This window comes from Myotis brandtii, unplaced genomic scaffold (assembly GCF_000412655.1).
Source record: "Myotis brandtii unplaced genomic scaffold, ASM41265v1 scaffold1314, whole genome shotgun sequence".
Taxonomy (NCBI): domain Eukaryota; kingdom Metazoa; phylum Chordata; class Mammalia; order Chiroptera; family Vespertilionidae; genus Myotis; species Myotis brandtii.
Window position 1 is genome coordinate 96,701 of NW_005354651.1, and position 22,024 is coordinate 118,724.

At 39.9% G+C, this 22,024-nt stretch overlaps 1 protein-coding gene across 1 annotated transcript in view; it reads left to right on the plus strand.

Moving 5' to 3' along the window:
* Positions 1 to 16,942, plus strand: part of LOC102244392 (cadherin-8) — a 110,222-nt gene extending 93,280 nt beyond the window's left edge. Inside the window, exons 4-5 of the mRNA XM_005860128.2 lie at positions 13,717 to 13,968; positions 14,837 to 16,942. Of these exons, the coding sequence (XP_005860190.2) occupies positions 13,717 to 13,968; positions 14,837 to 15,330 (746 nt within the window). The 3' untranslated portion in view covers positions 15,331 to 16,942. The remainder of the gene's footprint in view (positions 1 to 13,716; positions 13,969 to 14,836) is intronic.
* The last annotated feature ends 5,082 nt before the right edge of the window (positions 16,943 to 22,024 follow it).

A 22,024-nucleotide genomic window follows, 5' to 3' on the forward strand; every position in this document is an offset into this window, starting at 1 on the left:
GGCTTCTTTCTTGTTGAGCTCATTGAACTCATCATAGGCATCCCCACCTCAAGGCCTTTGAGTTACTGCCCCTCTCTTGACACCCTCTCCTGTCCCCTCACCCCGTATGTCTGCATGATTGACTCATTCATGACCTGCCTCAAATCTGCTCACATGGTCAAGCCAGACCTCCACTGAGCAGGCTGCCCTCTCCTCTTCTCCTCCATTCCCCAAACCTGCCTCATTTTCCTTTGTAGTAATTTTCACTTTCTACGATGCCTCCCTGCCCTCTCTTGGACCCAGTTCTCTGCTATCTTAACCTAAGTTGGATGGAAAGTCTAGCTAATTTAACGTTATGTATGTACTGTGGGCACTAATCTAATACTATTCGCTGGAGATGTGAAGATGTACACATTCATCAGCGTATTTATGGAGAGTTTCTGAGCCTGGCTTAGAATGGTAGTATTTTCCTAGTGGGTCTTGACTTTTTCTTAGAGGATGTAGGAAGGGATGAGCTCCCATGGGCTTGCCTTTGATTAAGAATAAAGTTTTAAATCAAGATCTGGATTCCCAAAACCATTGACTGATGGATTTACAATGACCTAGATACAATATTTTCTTGGAAATCACTGTATATTGCTTATGGATACTATAGATCCTCATATTCCATTCTGAAAACTTCCTCAGTGTTCATCTTGAAGAGTCTTATTATATTTAACATAGATTTTCTTAGTTCCTCCTTTACATTTAACTTTATAATTTACTTTTTTATTTCTATCTTGAGTCGTTTAAATAGAAATTCGTTGTAAAGTCTGAAAGGATGAAATCCAAATACTCTTAAAACACTGCAGCTCTCTCTGGCCCTGGCCAGTTTGGTTCAGTGATTAGAGTAGCAGCCTGAGGACTGGAAGGTCACAGGATCGATTTTGGTCAAGGTCACATACTTCTGGTTACTGGCTCTGTCTCGGGCCCTGGTCCGGGTGGGTGCAAGGGTCAACCAATCAATGTTTCTCTCTCTCTCTCTCTCTCTCTCTCTCTCCCTCCCTCCCTTCCATTCTCCCTAAAAAGTCAATGGAAAAAAATATCCTCAGGTGAGAATTAACAACAAAAAGAGATTACAGCTCCCTGCTTTATTTCAAAGCTAAAGTAACTGATAACCTTCCATAAATTAATAATAACCACTATTACTTTAAGTTTATTGAACAGTTTGCACATCACAGACCCTGAAAATACACTTGAGGTGGACTAACATAGTTACTCCTCAAAGACCTTCTGACACTCAGTTCCCTAATGAGTAACGTGGGCACAATAAGAATACCTGCAATGACCTTGGGGAATTATTTAAAAATGCGCCAAGGAATGACATTGGAATGCAAACACAATTAGGAGTGACCCAGAGCCTGCATGTGAGTTGACATCATATTCAGATGCACTCTGAAATACACATGGCAAAGAAATTATACCTGATAATAAGCTATTCAGAAATTAGAATGTGGGGAAAGGGAACACATTCCCCCCAAACTTCTCTCTAAATGATTCCAACATGTGGAGAACTGGGTGGCAGGGATCTTTATGTCCCCGTCCCCTGCCGGGAAGCACCACCCTTTCCTTGTCAAGGGGGAATGGCAAGCTTGGAAAATCAAATGTTATCTTGAGAATATTTTAAAAGACTCATCAAAAGAATCCTTTTTTATTTTAAAGGAAAGTATTAAAGTGAAGTCATGCGTGACTTCACAATTTATTCCGATTTCTCTATAGCGTATAACAATAGGGAGTTTTATCAGATTACATTTTCAGTCAAAAGGAGTTTAAATGATTGGGATGTGATTGCTATTTCAGTCATAAGGGTGACCCTCGCAGGTATGTTTTCCTTTGAGCATCTTAGTTCTGCTCGCACCATCTGTATTTTAACCTGTTCATATGTGGGTGAATGGGAGGAAAAGCAAATCAGTTTGACCTTCAATGTAAAGTCCTTTTTGTATGATCAGAACAGGACTATTTCCAATGCGATAAAGAATGTGGGTTTTGCCCTAGCCGGTTTGGCTCAGTGGCCTGCGAACTGAAGGGTCCCGGGTTCGATTCTGGTCAAGGGCACATCCCCGGATTGTGGACTTGATCCCCAGTAGGGGGTGTGCAGGAGGCAGCCAGTCAATGGTTCTCTCATCATTGATGTTTCTATCTCTCTCTCCCTCTCCCTTCTTCTCTTAAATCAATAAAAATATTTTTTTAAATAAGAAGAAAAGAATGTGGGTTTTAAGTTTCAAAAGCACATGCCATTCTCAGCTACCTGGGCCGAATGGTCATGTGACCACTGCTTGGATGATCATTTTATCTGCACAACTGCCTTCCATCCTCTTGCCCTCGCTGTAGAGTAAGACTTTTGCCTAAAGATGTATGTTCAGCCACGCTGTTTTAATATAACATATTACACTTTAAAATGATGCAAGGACAAACACTGGACTTCAGCTCGCTGTAGGGTGCCACACATTCTCGCATCATTTCCCTCCTTTTTCTATGTTTTATTCTTGGCAGCTATTTTACCACGAAACCAGACAAGAAGGAATTATGCAGGAAAATTGCTATCAGTTGCTACCCCTGCTGGATTACAGAACCCAGAACATAATAGCTGTCCCAGGGGTGCCTCTGAGGGCTTGGGCCAAGCCATTAACCACTGCGTACACCTCAGGGAAGAAATGGAATAGACTAGAATGGCTCTCCAGCATATAAGGATATTTTTTTATATATTTTATGTTGTGGATTTTATTTTATTTTAAATATTTTTATTGATTTCAGAGAGGAAGGGAGAAGGAGAGAGAGAGAGAGAAACATCAATGATGAGAGAGAATCATTGATCGGCTGCCTCCTGCAAGCCCCTCACTGGGGATCAGGCCCTCCACCTGGGCATGTGGCCTGACTGGGAATTGATCCGTGACCTCCTGGTTCATAGGTCAGTGCTCAACCACTGAGCCACTCAAGCTGGGCTTATTTTATTGATTTGAAAGAGAGAGGAAGGGAGAGGGATAGAGAGATAGAAACATCAATGAGAGAAACATCGATCAGCTGCCTCATCTATGCCCCACAGTGGGGATCAAGCCCACAACCCAGGCATGTGCCCTGAACAACTGGGAATCGAACCTCGATCAGTTTTCCCTTTGCCTCTGAGAAAGTGTCAGAGACGGGGAAAACCTCGCTCCATACACTTCCTCTTGTTTATCTTATCTTTGAGTTTTAAAATAACTTTTGGAGCCCATTTTCCCATGTTTCCTGAGGTGACTTTTGATAAGAAGACAGAGAGAGTGTAGAAAACACATTAGAGTCGGTTGTCATTCTTAGCTGGCCTCCTGAGGGAGGTTGAGCAAGTCACGTTATCTTTCGCACACCCTGCTCCTCCCATGTAAGAAGGGAGTGAGGCTGCCCTCCCTGCCTCTGCAAATCATACCTCATTAGATTTGCTGACAGTATCAATGTCTTAGCGCTGCCATAACAAATTATCACAAACTGGGAGGCTTAAACCCACAGAAGTCTATTCTCTCACAGTGCTGGAGGCCAGACGTCTGAAATGAAGGTGTGGGCAGGACCACACTCCTGCAGGGACTCTAAAGGGGAGTCCATTCTCTGTCTCTTCCCCTTCCTGTTGGCTGTGGACATCCCCTGCCAATCATAGCATGGCCGCATCACGCCAGGGTCTGCCTCTGTGGTTACATTTCCTCTTTCTTTACCCTGTGCCAACTCTCCCTCTGCTTCACTCTCACAAGGACACCTGTTACTGCACTTAGGGTCCACCAGGTACTCCCAGATGAACTCCTCATCTCTGGGTTCTTACTTGAATTACATCTGCAAGACCCTTTCCAAGTAAGGTAGCATTCACAGGAGGCGGACATGTCTTTTTGGCGGTCACCATTCAGATCACTTCACTAAACGCCATTTTTATATGATGTAAAAGTAAATGTATTTTGCCCAACCTTCTTGGCTCAGTGGTGAGCATAGACCTACGAACCAGAAGGTCACCATTTGATTCGCGCGGTCAGGGCACATGCCCAGGTTGCAGGCTCAATCCCCAGTGTGGGGCATGCAGGAGGCAGCCGATCAATGATTCTCTCTCATCATTGATGTTTCTATCTCTCTCTCCCTCTCCCTTCCTCTCTGACATCAATAAAAATATATTTTAAAAATCTTTTAAAACTCTATTTTTAGTAATAACTGAGAAAGAATATATGTAGCTACTTAAGTAATTTTAGAAGATGCTTAAGTGTCACAGTTTACTGAGGAGTCCTAAGTTTCATAAACTACAAAGCACAGCCTACCCTCTGTATATTTCCTCTGCCAAGAGACCCTCATTGAGATATTTATAGAACTACTGTGTTGCATGGCTATAGTGAAATAACGTTTTGTGTTAAAGATATGCTAATTCATTTTGTGTACTTATAAATGACGGACTAAACCTGAAGTCAGATGTTAGTCTAAAAACTGCCAAAGGAATTCACAATCATGTTTTTCTAAAGCCAAAGTAAACCTTGGTCAATATTTTATGGCTAGATATACTTTTTAATTAAATATTAGCAGATCTGGTGATGAGATAACACTCAGGTAAACGTTGTGATTCTTGACATCAGGTGGCCTGGTGGACAATCTAATGAAAACAGAAAGAGTGACGAATGGTCTAATTAGGTGGCTCTGCTGCAGGTTTAGTGTTGGTACACTTTCAGTGAATTATGTAGGAAGTTACAATGGCACCGGAGGAAACTGACTTTGCAGAGCCTTCGTTTTTATTAATTCATTACAGCCTGATTATTTTCAATAAGACTTAGTGTCTATGGTAATAGACATACATAAATAAAGTGTTGATGTTAAGAACTTGGCTTCACATTTATAGATATTGGATACTGTGTACACATGTTTCTGATATGCGGAAAGCTCCTGGATTTTAGTATCTGTATTGCCTTGCCAGGTTTTTATAAATCAACAACAGACACCACAATGATAAGAACTTAATTAAATCTCTTGCCCACTGAACAGAGGGCCATTTTCCCTTTGTTTTGACCTTCTTGCCATTTTCATTCCATTTGAATTGATCAGGAATCTTTGAATTAAATTTGCAAGTCAAATGCCAGAAGGCATTTCTCAAAAAAAGGCATACTATCTACTGATCTTCTCTTCATCTACTCTTTTCTGTCATAAATATTTGTCTGGCAACCGCCTTCATTAACTCTGGCTCCTTGTTGCTGCTGCTTCCATCTAAAAGCTAAACAAAAGCCAGAGCTCCAGGATTTCCAATAAATGGGACCTAGACTGAAGTAAAAGTTCTGCAGCAGGGCAGATGACTACCCTGAAACACACCGAGAATTTAGATTTTTCTGCTTTCTTTTATATATCTATATCTATATCTATATCTATATCTATATCTATATCTATATATATTATTGATTTCAGAGAGAAAGGGAGAGGGAGAGAGGGATGGAAATATCACTGATGAGAGAGAATCATTGATTGGTTGCCTCCTGCACACTCCACACTGGGGATGTAGCCCGCAACCCAGGCATATGCCCTGATGGGGAATCAAACCATGACCTCCTGGTTCAGAGGTTGATGCTCAACCACTGAGCCACACAAGCCATGCTCTGCTTTCTTTTACCTGAAAAAAAAGAAATGACAGTGTGGAAAGAACATGGGATATTTCAATAAAAACAATAATAATGATAATAATTTTTTCATTAAAAATACGGAGTAAATAATAGGAAAGGGAGGGAGGGAAGGAGAGAGGAAAGGGAGGGAGGAAATGTAGGAGGGGAGGGGAGGAAGAAGGAAGGAAGGAAGGAAGGAAGGAAGGAAGGAAGGAAGGAAGGAAGGGAGGGAGGGAGGGAGGGAGGGAGGAAGGGAGGAAGGGCGGAATGGGGGCAGGGTACAAACAGCATTCTAATAAGGATATTAATGTTGTATGAAAGAATGCTGTATGTTGATTTGCAACTCTAAATGAATAAAAACCTGAGTATCAATAATCAAAGAAGAAATTCCTCCTAGACTAACCATATGAGGTACTTATTCAGATTATATGTTCCCGCCCTCTGAATGTAAGTCATTCAGTTTCAGCTCAAGAGAATCCTGGTGTGCACCTCTTAAATATGGTATTGCAGTTATTTTAGAACAAGTTTTCCCTCTCTATTTCAATCTAATCATCCTCAGTTTATTGCTTATGTTACATGATATGAGGCATGTCTGGGGAGACACTTGGAAACTATCAATATTTCTTAGGCTATATGTTGTTTCCAATAGCCTGAAATTGAACTTCCTCAATGACTTATTTTGAACCACATGTAATTCTCTATGACAGAATAACATAATAGATATAAGTAGGAGTCCCACAAAATATGGGTTACATAGTCATTTATTTATTCAGCAAATATTGGCTGAGTACTCATTATGCATCTAAAATTGGTTCTTTTTTACTTAGAAGTTTCCTACTTTATTTCTGTATCCCTGGTGTCTTTTCTATCCCCACTGCTATATTATTTCTTTGTAATAAAAGCTGTGATGAAAAATAAAGGTTTTTAGAAGAATACATAACTAATTTATCTGGGGAGATCAGGGACAACTAATGAAGGAAATTAGCCACAAAGAAGCAATACTAAGCAAAGATATAAAGAATGCATAAATATGGACAATTCAAATTTAGGCTAAAGAGGGGTAGAGAGATATCAGGAAGAAGAAAAAACAGCCAAGATGGTGTGGTTCAATGGTTGAGCATCCATCCATGAACCAGGAAAGCACGGTTTGATTCCGGGTCAGGACACATGCCTGGGTTGTGGGCTCGATCCCCAGTACGGGGCAACCAGTTACTGATTCTCTCTCATCATTGATGTTCCGATCTCTCTCTCCCTCTCCCTTCCTCCCTCTTAAATCAATAAAGCATATTTATTTTTTAAAATGTTTTTTAAAAAGAAGGAAAAATAAATAAATATGAAAATCCTGAAGAGAGAAAACCTTTGGCTCAGAAAAGTCCAAGTCAGAGAGAACGGAGAGAGAGAAAGAATGTCAGGACATGAAGCTGGGTCACTGGGCAGGGACTGACCATGCGAGTCACATGGGAAGAAAAATAAATCTTCAATCTGCAAGAAAGAGTCTACATTTACTCAGCAAGTTTCTAATGAGTCAGTCAGGTGATCAGTTCCTTAAAACTGAAAGCATTCCAAACAAAAGTGGGTTAACCAACATGACCAGGATTATGATGAGGATCTTTGCTGGAGACCTAGAGTAGAGCTGGGACTTAGGCTAGTCTCCTTCAAGGGGGTTCCAATCCAGTGAGATAACACATATATTTTATGGAATAGTATCTGTCTCTATAATGTCAAAATCATTGCATTAAAATTCTGAGTTTTTTTTCTTTCTATTTTTTTTAAAGCCATATTGTTTAAAATATATTTTTATTTATTTCAGAGAGGAAGAGCGAAGGAGAAAGAAGAACATCTATGATGAGTGAGAATCATTGATCAGCTGCCTCCTGCATGCCCCACACTGGGGAATCCAGCCCATAACCTGGGCATGTGCCCTGACCGAAAATCCAACTGTGACCTCCTAATTCACAGGTTGATGGCCAACCACTAAGCCATGCCAGCCGGGCTTTTTCTATTTTTTTATAACAAGTAAAATAATAATATAGAAAAACACACTCTAGCCAGTTTGGCTCAGTGGATAGAGCGTCGGCCTGGGGACCAAAGGGTCCCTGATTCGATTCCAGTCAAGGCACGTACCTTGATTGCAGGTTCCTCCCCAGCCCAGACCCTGGTCGGGGCTTATGCAGGAGGCAACCAATCAATGTGTTTCTCTAACATCGATGTTTCTCTCTGTCTTTCCCTCTCTTTTCTACTCTTCCTAAAAAAACAATGGAAAATATTCTTGGATGAGGATTAACAAAAATAAAAATTAAAAAACACAACAACTTTAAAGCTGAAAGAGCAAATAGTGAAATTGGATGTGGCAGGGGTACATGCTCTCTCATTATGAGGCAGGACCATGGCACATGACTGTGCATTTAGGAATAGGTGTGGCCAAGGGCAGTCAGAGAGATGGAAGCCACTGGAGAACAGAAAACGTGAAGAGTCTCTCACCAGGCAATGCCAAAGCGCCCTGTGCATTTCCTCTTCCTCACCTCTGTACCCTTTGTAGTGCCCGTCCCAGCTGGACTTGTGACAATTCCAAATCGCTCCTTCCTCTTTTAAGCTTCTTGTCATCTTCAGACTTTCTGGAGATTGAAGAGACATTCAAACCAAAATTTGAACTCTTTCCTTTAGCTTGTCCAGGTTAACCACAGGCTTGGTGTCAGATGACAGGCCTTTTGATGGATTTGAAGAAATTCCAAATCTAGCTCCCCAGCAGCTTTTTTTTTTTTTTACATGATTTCAGGGGGAGGGAGAGAGGGAGAGAAACATCAATGATGAGAGAGAATCATTGATGGTCTGCCTCCTGCACACACACCCCCGCAACCGGGAATCAAGCCTGCAACCCGGACATGTGCCCGGACTTGGAATTGAACTGTGACCTTCTGGTTCATAGGTCAATGCTCAACCACTGAGCAACACTGGCTAGGCCAGGCCCCAGCAGCTTTCTTAGTCTCCAAGCTCACAGGTACATTAAATCCTTCAGCTCTCTTCTGCCTTCTCTCAGTCTGTGCTATTTCAGATGTAATTGTTACCACTTTCTTTTCTGCTGTCACATCAATAGTTTTTTCAGGGGCCTCATCCTCTTCAACAGGCAGTTCTACGGGCTTGGGTTCTTCTTCCTGTTTCATCTCCCGGTACATCTTCTTCATTTGCCTCCTCTTCAGCATGCTCTTCAAGATAGGCCTGGAGCCCATTGATGAGATCTTGGGTTTTCTTTGGTTTGTTTTGTTTTGTTTTGTTTTTTAATGAGATCTTGTTTTATTTCCTTGGTCTCCAAACCACAAGAAAGAAGAAAAAAACAAAAACAAACAAATAAAAACAACAAAAAACAGCTAAGCTGTGTGGCTCAGTGGTTGAGCATTGAACTATGAACCAGGAGGTCACAGTTTGATTCCTGGTCAGGGCACATGCCCAGGTTGGGGGCTTGGTCCCCAGTAGGGCATGTGCAGGAGTCAGCTGATCAATGATTCTCTCACATCATTGATTTCTCTCTCTCTCTCTCTCTCTCTCTCTCTCTCTCTCTCTCTCTCTCCCTTTCTCTCTCTCTCCTTCTCCTTTCCTCTCTGAAAGCAATAAAAATATACTTTAAAAAAGATAGCCCTCCAACTGCTAGCTGCGGGGAAGAGGAAGCCCTGGGTTCTTGGCTGAATCTGTTTGGAGTGGAGTTTCCATCTAACAGAGCTGGGAGCAGGGATGGAAGAGGTGGGTTCTGACTCACACACCACAGCCTCACCATTCTAACCAAGCTCTGGTAGATTTCCTTGAGTAACTGTTTCTTCATTTGCTGCTTGCCTCGGGAACATTTCCTGAGATGATACATGGTTTTCCTTTTATAATTCTCACAGTTTCACTGGGGAATGATTCCGTGGTGCTCCTCAAACTATCGTGCTGAAGTGGAACTTTGTGAGGAGAGATATTTTTATAAATAAAAAGAACGGTTTAGAAGATTACTGGAATTAAAATCGATGTCTAAGACAATTTCATTTTATACACCAGCAACAATGACTTGAAAATATAATTTTAAACAGGTTATATTTACCAGAGCAAAAAATATACACACCAATAATAAATCTAACAGAAGATGTAAAATTCTCCTGCAGTTAAAATTAAAACATTGTGTTGATGTATATTAAAGAAAATAATAAAACTACAATCTTAATATAGAAGACTAAAGACCATAAAGAAATCAATTCTCTCAAAATTCATTTAGATTGTAATATAATTTCGACTTAAGTTCTTATGGGGATTTTCACAAAACTTGCTAATCGGATTCTATATTTGTTAGAGATTAGTAAATGAACAAGAATAGCCAAGATACTCTTGAAGAACATGATAGGGGAAAACATTCAGATTCATTATCAAGTTTATATACATAAAAAGCATGGTATTGATGCACCATTAGAAAAACAGAGCATTATATCATAATAGAGAGCCCCTAAGAGGATGTTTTAAAGGAACAAACCAGAACTTCATAGAAGATATTTGTGGCATGTAGATTTAAAAGGAAGTATTTTAAATACACGAATTTGAAATGTGCTGATATACAGTGATTTTTATGTGTATGGAGTTTTTATGTTAATGACAGCTTTATTTGGTCTAATAAAATAACTTAGCACAATCATTAATAAATATAAACACCAATCAAAAAATGTTTTCTTGAAACTGTTTTTATTGATTTTTAGAGAGAGAGAGGAAGGGAGAGGAAAAGAGAGAGAGAGAGAGAAAGAGAGACAGAGAGAGAAACAGGTGTTGGCTGTTTTCTGCACCCCCCCTACTGGGGATTGAGCCTGAAACCAGGGTATGTGCCCTGACTGGGAATGGAACCGGTGACCTTTTGGTGCATGGTACGACACCCAACCAACTGAGCCACACTGGCCAGGGAAAATAATTTTGTTGTTGTTATTGTTAATCCTCACCTGAGTATATTTTCCCATTGATTTTTAGAGAGTGTAAGAGAGGAAGAAACAGAGAGAAATATTAATGTGAGAAAGACACATTGATTGGTTGCCTTGCAGCACATAACCTAACCATGACCGGGGATTGAGCCTGCAACCGAGGGGCATGCCCTTGACCCAAGTCGAACCTGGATCCCTTCAATCCATGCTCTATCCACTGAGCCAAAACGGCTAGAGTCAAAGTGATTTTTAAAAAATATTTTATTTATTTTTTATTTTTTTTATATACTTTTATTGATTTCAGAAAGGAAGGGAGAGAGAGAAAGATAGAAACCTCAATGATGAGAAAGAATCATTGATAGACTGCCTCCTGCACAACCCCTGCTGGGGATCAAGCCCACAACCCGGGCATGTGCCCTTGACTGGAAGCAAACTCAGGACCCTTTGTTCCACAGGCTGATGCCCTATCCACTGAGCAAAACTGGCTAGGGCCAAAATGACTTTTTTTTAAAGTGAGTTGGCAAGTAGGAAATTGACCTTGCCTGGGAGTAGCAGGTAAAATTTAGTAAAAATGACTCATGGGCTGCCTTTAAGCAGTCAATAATTTTCTGTATGTAGGAGAACAAATGCCAGGAGTAGTAAGATATACGGGTCTGAGCTTAGTGTCAGAACCACCAATGTTTTTTCTATGCAATAAAGGGTAGGCCTTTGGCTTTGCAAGAATAATATTCCTGCTGCGTTTTCTAAATGTTCGTTATAGATTGTTTTAGAGAGAGAATATATAAAGATGGTTTCTTACATAAATAATGTTAACCACAAAAGGGGAAAGGCCTCCTTGTAATTTTATTAATTGCATCTTGAAGAACAACTCCCATCTTCTGTTTTGAACTATGGTGTATGAAACCATCTACAAATGTTCCTCGCACTAATTAACCGTACTCAGACTTGGCATACACTTTCTGAAAATTTCACACAGCTGTATATTCTATATCGGGTTGTGAGATAATGCGCTCCTGCTTTTAGCTTAGTGGTACTTCCTTCTAGGCCACGGAAATGAAGACTACTGGGTCGTTTGCTATATCATTGTTTAACTCCATTAGAGACATTGTAGAGTTTTGTGGCTCTTAAAATTACTAGACAATGAAGCACAACCAGAAGAAATTTAGGGAAAAAAAAGTTAACTAAGAATGTCTTTTTCTGTCTGACTGCTTAATTGTAAGGCAATATAGGCCTGCTTATACCTTAAACCAGGAATGGGGAACATCCGGCCTGTGGGCCATATAAGGCCCGTGAAATCATTTGATCTGGCCCTGCCAAGGCGTTAGAGGTGAGTTAATTAAATGCTTGACCAAATATAGCAGGCTAATTTTTCAGTTGAGAATTTGGATTTTGTGTGGCCCGCAAATGATATTGTAAATGTCCAAATGGCCCTTGGCAGCAAAAAGTTTCCCCACCCCTGCTACACAAACAAAAATAAATATAATTAATGCATCTGTTTTAGGGAATGACTATCATTTTTTTGGAATCTGGTTATAGAACTATATGGTACAAAAGATTTAATACAGTTACTTGAAGTCATTTGCATAGACTATCTTTTCCTGTATTTGATTGTTCTGTAAACAATACGACACTGATGACCAGGAGTTGGACAGCAATGGTTTGGAATCCCTGCCTTAATATGCAACAATGAGGTAGCCAAATGTTTCCAAACTTGCCAAAATTTATAAAGAAATTCCAACTGAAATCATCATTTTGCCCAGAAAACATTGTACACATTTACCAAAATTATGTTCGTTTGCTTTTGGCGGGAAAACCAGTCTGAGATAATTAATATTCCTAATTTGAACAGATAGTTCTTTCATTAATCAAAATGAAAAAATATATTAATAATTAATATATGTAATACGATTATAGTTCATGAGACAGGGATGAAGATAAGAAAAAGTATCACTTGGGGGGTGAAATTTTGAGAACTGTAGGGCCAATGCCTACTCACTGACCAGCTTTACTTTGAACTGATCTTTAAATGTTGCCTAAATGTCCTTAAGTGTTGACTCAGATAACCAATATGAATCTCCAGATAATTAATTGATACATGTGAAATGGAACACTTTTTCCTATGACTTTTCATTTTATTCTTACCTGTGCAATCACTGCAGGTCTTCTCTACAAGTTTTTAATATATGTGCCCTATCTCCTCCAATTGGCAGTGCATAGGACTTTACCACTTTAGTATAAATGCTCTAGAGCAACGGTTCTCAACCTGTGGGTCACGACCCTTTCACAGGGGTCGCCTAAATACATCCTGCATATCAGATATTTACATTACGATTCATAACAGTAGCAAAATTACAGTTATGAAGTAGCAACAAAAATAAATTTATGGTTGGGGGTCACCACAACATGAGGAACTGTATTAAAGGGTTGCAGCATTAGGAAGGTTGAGAACCACTGTTCTAGAGCGTGCACAACCTCTAGTTACCTGTAGAGTCAACAAATTGCATTGTTTTGTATGTCATAGTGTCATGTAGTCTATCTTTTAACCCAGAGCTTCTCAAACATGTCTTTCAACTGTGGTGAGATTCTTTCCCGCCAATTTTGCATGATCAGGATAAGTGAGAGAAAATTAAGCTTATTGTGGGACTTGGGATAATTTGGGTCTTCTGCAAGGACACTTTTTCTTAAATAAAAGACATAGTTTGCATTTACAAGATGATGATAAAACTTCATTAGTTTATCATGGGGCCCCATTCTTTGGACGTGTTTGGGTATGGATGTTGTGGTCCACGCCAGTTGGGAAAATGGGAAGAGGGCCGGCTGGTATGACTCAGTGGATTGAGCATCTTCCCATGGACCAGGAGGTCCCAGTGTTGATTCCCGGTCAGGGCACATGCCCGGGTTGTGGGCTTGATCCCCAGAAGGGAGCATACAGGAGTCAACGGATTGACGTATCACTCTCATCGATGTTTCTCTCTCTCTCTCCCTCTCCTTTCCTCTCTATCTAAAAATCAATTTAAAAAAAACATATTTAAAAAAATTGGAAGAGGAGAAAGGCAAAGAGCCCGAGTGGCCCAGTGGAGTTGGGTGGCTTCGAGGCTCACAGAGGATTTAGGAACTAGAAAAACAAGTGTTGCTTGGGCAGCCATTTTTGAAATGATGCACGCAATTGTGATTTTCACCTTTTCCAGATAATTCCCTCAGCATTTTGGCCAAGCATAATGGATTCAACCGTCAGAAGCAGGAAGTCTACCTTTTGCCAATCGTCATCAGTGACAGCGGGAACCCTCCTCTGAGCAGCACCAGCACGCTGACCATCCGGGTCTGTGGCTGCAGCAGTGATGGTGTTGTCCAGTCCTGTAATGTGGAAGCTTACGTCCTTCCGATTGGACTCAGTATGGGCGCCCTAATTGCTATATTGGCATGCATCATTTTGCTGCTAGGTATGTATTTCCTTCATAGCCTCATGGTTCCCATTTTTCTGGTTCATCAATGACTGTACATAAGGACAGCAAACCCTGACCAAGCCAGACATCCAGCATGCTTTTGGGAAGAGGAACTCTTTTGGACTTCTCCTAGCTCTGAGATCACTAAGAGGAGGTGAGGAGAAAAATGGTTGTGATGGTAAATGTCCGATCCTAGCCGGTTGGCCCTGGTCCAGACATGTGGGAGGCAACCAATTGATGTGTCTCTCTCACATTGATGTTTCTCTCTCTGTCTCTCTCTCTCCCTTGCCCTCTCTCTAAAACTCAATGGTAAAAAAAAAAATAGTAAATGTCCAATTGGAGATGACTATTCAGTGCCTTTTTCAGTGCCATCACCATTGAAAATATAGACTAAGCTGAATGGTGGGGGAAGTGGGGATGGGCCTTATGTGGTTACAACAGCATCTATTATAAAGGAGACCTCCAGATCTGATGCACACCCGCTGGCTGCAATAAATATGTGTCCAGAACACTCTTTTATTCAAACAGTTTGTGGATTGGGTTGCTGAGTCCATCTGATCACAAAGTTTGGTGAGATAAAAAGAAAAAAATAAGCAAACAAAAAATATATTTTTTTCTTCAAGATTACATTGTCTTCCTGAGATGTTTTTCTTGACATTAAAATCATCAAATAGCATTCTCTCAAAATTGAGAGCTCATCCTTCATAAAGGTATTTTGCTTAATTCTCAGGGCAATGATATCAAAGCAATAGACTCATAAGTTTTAGAATAATGACCCTCCCTCTGAACCTACAAGGTGTGTGTGTTGCTCATACGACTAAATGCGAGTTGGCTAACTGTTCTTTCATGTGTGTTTTTCCTACAGTCATCGTGGTGCTGTTTGTAACTCTGCGACGACATAAAAATGAGCCATTAATTATCAAAGATGATGAAGATGTACGAGAAAACATCATTCGCTATGACGACGAAGGAGGCGGGGAGGAAGACACGGAGGCCTTTGACATCGCCACTTTACAAAACCCGGATGGAATTAATGGATTTTTACCCCGTAAGGATATTAAACCAGATTTGCAGTTTATGCCAAGGCAAGGGCTGGCTCCAGTTCCCAATGGTGTTGACGTGGATGAATTTATAAATGTGCGGCTACACGAGGCAGATAACGACCCCACGGCCCCGCCCTATGACTCCATTCAGATTTATGGCTATGAAGGCCGGGGGTCAGTGGCGGGCTCCCTCAGCTCCTTGGAGTCCACCACCTCAGACTCAGACCAGAATTTTGACTACCTCAGTGACTGGGGTCCCCGCTTTAAGAGACTGGGTGAACTATACTCTGTTGGTGAAAGTGACAAAGAAACTTGACAGTGGATGATCAATCAACCCATGGAACTGAGCATTCTGTAATATTCTAGGGTCACTCCCCTTAGATACAGCCAATGTGGCTATTTGTTTTAGAGGCAAGTGTAGCACCAATCATCTATAAACTCAACTACATTTTAATGTTGAACCAAAAAAAATGGATAATAAAAAGTCTATGTTAGGAGGTGATAAATCTTGTGGAGTGTGAATTAAACTATGTGGAGTGTCTAGAAGTCGTTGGATAGTTGCTATGTACGTGACCACACAGACAAAGATGGGGATCCTGGCTCACGCTTAGGGAAAAAACATAGTTTTAAAAGAGGAAAAAAAATCAAAATTAAAAGGTGCTTTCTTAGACAAAATGGACCTGCAAGGAATTTGCTGCTGAGATGTGTCTTCTGCAAGGATTTTTATAAATGCGAATGGTTTTTTTCCCCTTCACCAATAAGGATCCCGCCACACACGATAAAGCAATACTCGGTCGGCTGTACATTCTGACTTTTGGGAGTTTGGGAAGGCCTCCTAAGATTACACGGTACAGTGACCACACATTGTACATAATTGTTGGCCCCACTCATCAGAGACGGAATAGCATCTTTAAATATTGTGTCGAGCCTTAATAAAATAGTCACATGTTCCTAATCCATTCCAAGGTGGGGTTTGCCAACGCAGTGGTGGGAGGAGAGAAATCCCACGGAACAGGCTTGTTTTTAAGAAGCAGGATTACTCCTTCCCTCCACTTCATCTTGTTCCACAAGGACACAAAGATAGACTATGTCACGCAGTGGACAACGTCAGAGACAGATGGTTTTATTTGTTTAATCCTCAAAATAGATATTTTATTGATGCCCATTCATGCGTTTATTTATTAAGGTTGGTAACCTATAGATGAAGGGACTATATGGAGAAAAAAAGATAAATTATATCCATTAATAATCCTTTAGATTGTTTTATATAAATATATATATATATATACACACACACACACACACAATGAATGTTTAATACATGTACATTTTGATGAGATGAGTATGGCAGGCAATATTCTGACCAGGGAGCGAATAGTCTCTTTAGTGTAGAAAGTGTTATTGTGACTGGTGATGGCAGGAACAGCATTTTCCCAGAGAAACTTTTGGACTGTTTTCTATTTTGTTCATACTCCTAGTATTTGGTGTTTTTACTACAAGCACAAACATCTGAAAGTATATTGATCCGTGTGAATATTTAAACTCTAGACTTTTAGATACCTACATAACGCCCTGCCCAACAGACATGCTTCAAGTCACCCCACAATGTTTTAGAGCAGGAACCGATTTGTACATAATTTTACTGCTTCTGTTTTCAGCACTTCTCTCCCCGATCCTCATGGTGAGACACAGAACATCTTAGAGTCCAAAAGAGAACAGCCCTAGCAGATGTGAGCATATTCAATTTGTAATACCAACCAGACCTTTAGGAGTAGAGAAATGTATGGTACAACCGAACTACTACGACATGCAGATCATTTTAATTTTCTACTTTGCTTTAATGCAATATTGTTTATTTACTCCATGTATTGTATTCAGAGAAACTCCTGTATTGTTTCCTACTTTGTGAAATATATTTTTATAAATACCTTTGTTGTCTTCACTTTTCTTTTCCCCAATCAGATGAAGACCTACTACGAGAGTCTAACTAGAATTCTAGAGCATTCAACTAAATTATTGCAAGAATCACCTTTATTTGTAAGAGCTTTTATATAAAGAACCAAGGATGTGAAATGGCTTGATCACACCATCTCAGGCACTGGCTTGGGCTGCCTGAAAAGAACATGACTTTGGCTAGAAAACTGAAGGTACCAATTTTTGGAGGCTACTTCTACTATGATAGAAAAAAAAATATTTAAATATGATACTTAGAATTGACAACTCTCCAGTGACTTAAATGAGGCCTTACTGAGTTTCTGTTGCCTGAGATTCATCCATAGTTTGTCCTTTATGTGTATCATGATAGCTGTTGAATGTGTTTTTGGAGGTCAAAGTGATTGCCCCAAATGATTTCAAAATACACTAGGATTTGGAACAATGTCTGAAACAAATATTTGGTGAGTGTAAATTATTAATAGAAGTATTAGTAATAATATCCACTAATAATATTCTGACTACCTTACACATTCTAAACCAAGGTAAGATGATTACTTTATCTCTTGCATACCAGACTCATTTCTAGTATATTTCTCAGTGAAGTGCCAAAAAGTACAGATTTATAAACATGTTTAACAAAAATCATGCTAATTTTAGGAATATAAAATCCATATCCTCCAACCTTGGAAATCAATAGGATAATCACCTATGATGGTTTCCATGAGCAGGAGATAATGTCTGGTATACCAGTTGCCCAAAGCTCACCTCAAAATTCACTTTGCCCATAGAGACAGCATGAAAGTGTGGGTCTCTTGCTGATTTTGTTGTTGTTGCCATCACCATGCTAGCACTTGGTGCTTAAAAACCCATTTAAGTTGTTCTAATATGGAATCAAGTATGTTTATTACTAGGACTGAACTATATTTTTAGTGTACCCTGAATTTAAATAAAGGTCCAAGGAACACACATGCATATTCTCTCTCTCTCTCTCTCTCTCTCTCTCTCTCTCTCTCTCTCTCTCTCTCTCTCTCTCTCTCTCTCTCTCTCTCTCTCTCTCTCTCTCTCTCTCACACACACACACACACACACCCCTAGACTTAACTACTTTTTACTTTAGCAATAGACTTTCCAGGATTTCTTTAACCAAGAGAAGGCATGAGCATTCCCAAACTTTTAGAATTTGAGAACCCCATGTTCAACTCTTTAAATAATACATATTTTTAACTTTATCAAAGTGACTGTTTTTGTCTCTGTGCACTGTTTTCTGTTGCACAGGCATTTTAATGTGTCTATAGATCCCAACCATTAGTCCTTTCCCATTCTTCTACCAAATGGAGAAGAACCATTGAGTTGATGCAAAGTGAGACAAAATCATTTCCCTCTACCTATCTCACAATTCAAGGCTCCTATGTGGGGAGATGATGCATCCCTGAGTGGATTGGTCATCACATGGATCAATTCAGCCTTGACCCTGTCCACTAATTGATCAAATCAAATTATAAAAATGTCTTTTAAACATCCATATATGTACAGTCTAGAGAATTAAGGGCCCATTCTTTACAATAATCTTTGATGAGTATAGTTATTTTAAGATTAAAAATAACTTAACGATAGGATGGTTAAATGATGCTAGAAATTAAATTCAAGTGTTAACCTTGCCACACAGAATTGTGATTTCTAGATTATGAACAATGAAAACGTTCTGAGGAAAAATGTGTGGGTAAGTGTTTGTGTGTATACAAAATAAAGGAAAACTTAGATTCACTAATTAAGGGCCCATACTTTACAGTAATCTTTGATGAGTATAGTTATTTTAGGATTAAAAATAACTTACCATAGGATGGTTAAACGATGCTAGAAATTAAATTCAAGTGTTAACCTTGCCACACAGAATTGTGATTTCTAGATTATGAACAATGAAAACGTTCTGAGGAAAAATGTGTGGGTAAGTGTTTGTGTGTATACAAAATAAAGGAAAACTTAGATTCACTGGCATCACCCGTGAAACAAGAATGCTTAGAAAGAGCCAAATGTGTCTTTGGGAGAGTTTGTTTAATCAGATGCTTAAAATAAGACAGGTCTCTGCATGAGACCTAGAAATCTCCTAGGAACAGCCAGATTTCACGCTGAGTCTCAGTGGAGTTCTGGGCTGGGCTGCATTTTGGAGAAGGAAATGCGGGTGCTGAGAGCTAAGTAGCCAATTACTCTTTATAGCCACATAAGGACTGGAGGCAAGTGGGCCCTTCCAACAAGTTGTATTATGCGATCACGGGCTTTGCAGGGGATCTCACGAATGTATAACCTTCTGATTGCCTTTTTGATTGAAAGTTCCATCTGAGATCAGGGCAGTGCAAGCAGTAATAAGATTTCAAAAATTCCCATCACTGGCACTGTAGGAAAGGCTGAGCATGACTGAAATCCCATTATTGTCAGTCAAAAAGATAAGGTAACAGTGGGCATCGCTGTAAAAGCTATATGAATGCACAATTTAAACAGGCATATCAACATTGAATATATGTGTGTATGTGTGTGTATGTGTACACACACATACACACACATACGCATATGCCTAATTAAGTTACCAGGGATTAATTTGTAATTTTTTTTGTCTCACAATATCACACACTACCCCAAACCCGGAATGGTGGCTTTTTGTTTTTCTGACTGTAACCTTGAATTTGAAAGCCATTGGATTGAGGGTAAAGGGTTTTTAATGCAGGTTTCTATTTGAGAACAAAATAGTGGCTCATAATACCTGGGATTAGAATTAAATGTATCACATTGTGAAACTGGACTTAGATGTCTGTATGTGCCTCTGTTGTTTTTTCTGGAGAGAATAGTTGTAGAATGTATTTTGTAGGAAATAGTTTTCATAATATTTTTATTTTCCTCAATTACAGTACTGTTCTATTTGTGTACAAAGTTTCTTAGCAAAGTGACTCATTTGGCCAGACAGTGTTGAATATATTGTCAGTGCAATCATTGTTCTTTATGAAGTTAGAAGACGGAGATTCTATCATAACCAGACGTTAATTTTTATTATTTTCTTCTTAGTCAACACACATTTATATATTACATGGTATACTGGTTTTTACATGAATACACTCTTGATATTAAAGATACATTAGTTCAAGTATTTTTGACCCAATCCTAGTATTATGGGCTCATGCAATTTAACGCCCCCTCCCGACTTGATGGATTATCTGAAAGGAAACAATTGTGTCTCCTACATATATCAAGCATTAACCAGCTCAGGAATTCATCTATAGAGTCATATAGAAAGATTCAGTAGGATGGCATCTCCAAACCTATTTTCTTTATTTATAAAATGGAGATAATAGATTTCATCTAAAACAAATCATTGAAACATTCTTCGTCAAGGGTCTTATAAATAGCATTCCAATTTGCTTTCAACTTACAGTGGCTTGATATTAAAGCCCTATAGCTTGTGACTACAGAACATTCTCAGTAATTATTATATGAAGCTTGTAATGGTAAGAAATAGAAGCTCAGTTGTCCACAGTGATGCAGAAGAACCGAGGAGGAAGTAAGTGATTTTGAATGGGAAGACCCAAGACCCAAGACACCTTCATGGAGTTTTCATAAAAGATGGGAACTGAGGAATGGGTGCAATAGAAATCTGAGCTTTGCAAACAACCAACACTAAGAGGGGAAACTGAGAAAAAGCACGATGTTTATAGATGAATGACACCTTTCCAAGCAACCAGAAAGAGCCAGAAAATGGGTGCTCATACGTCCCACATAGGTTTGCCTAAATCGTAGCATGTTTGTGGATGAAAAAAAAAATAATGTTCAGGGATGTCTGAAGGAATTTTTCAGAGTTCAGTGACACATCCCATACATGAGAGAGACAGACATTGAACTCTGATCTTCTAGCTCACAACCAAGGTAAGACACTAAATATTTTGTGTGTGTGCTCCTGCTCCATTATTTCTGGAAGTGTCATTTATGTCTCAAGGCCAGTAGGCATTTTTTTGGAGGAATCGGTGTCTATGGTGCTGTTTTCCCCAACTTGAGTTACGGGACATTATCTGACTCACATCTTGAATGTAAGTATTACCTCTTGTGGTAATCTTTCTTAATGGTCATAGTTCTCTTTATCATTATCCACAGAACACAGAAGAAGGGTTGTTAGGAGGAATAACACAGGATGTGAGTAACCTCACAGGGTGATCTGATCATAAATTCCTAACGGGGAAGGCCAATGATGGGTAGCCATGCCCAAGCATAGAATGTCTCAACATCACAACTCGTTCCAGTGCTTACTTTGCAATAGTCCCTGAGTCATGTTTTACTAGGCCATATGTGCAGCAAGGTTACTTTAAGGGGCCTTACCCAATTCTCTTGTTTCCTGGCATAATTTGGATGAAGTTCTCTTAAGGGTCTGATTAGCCTTTGCCACCGGAATTTCCTGATGAATGAGGTCTCATTAAGCAGCGTGTAATACCCACCTGACTCTTAAGGCTTTGGTAACATCTTTTGTAATCAGAGATATAAATGCTGGCCCATTGCCACTCTGTAAAGATTGGGGAGCCTGCAATTAGGAGTTTTTTTCCTTCAGTAGAGAAGGTGCTAAGAGGTACCTGAAATTGCCTGGTGCTTTAGGCATGCCAATGAAGTCCACGCCAGTCTTCCCCAAGATGTGTTCCCCTCATTATTTGGCCTCATCCTGGAGATTGAGGGAGGCTGAGTATTCAGGTTATTGGCATTGCCGGTTGGGCAAGCTTTCACTACCTGGTCAATTAGAGCTGTTATACCTAGAGTTTCCATGGTATTGATTAGCCCAAGTAAAATGGAGAAAGCATACCGGAAGTCTGTATAGATGTTCAGGGTCTTCCTCTTCCCAATTCTAGGGCCATAGTGAGGGCTATTAACTCAGCCTTTTGAGTGGAGGTAGGGCCCCTGCTTCTACAGTTTTATTTAGGGTGGCAGTTGTATAGCCTGCCCCCCTCTTACCTTCCTTTATGAAGCTACTTCTATCAGTAAGCCATTCTTCCTCCACACTTGGGAGGGGCTCACTTTCCAGGTCTGGCTGGTGGGAGTATATTGTATCT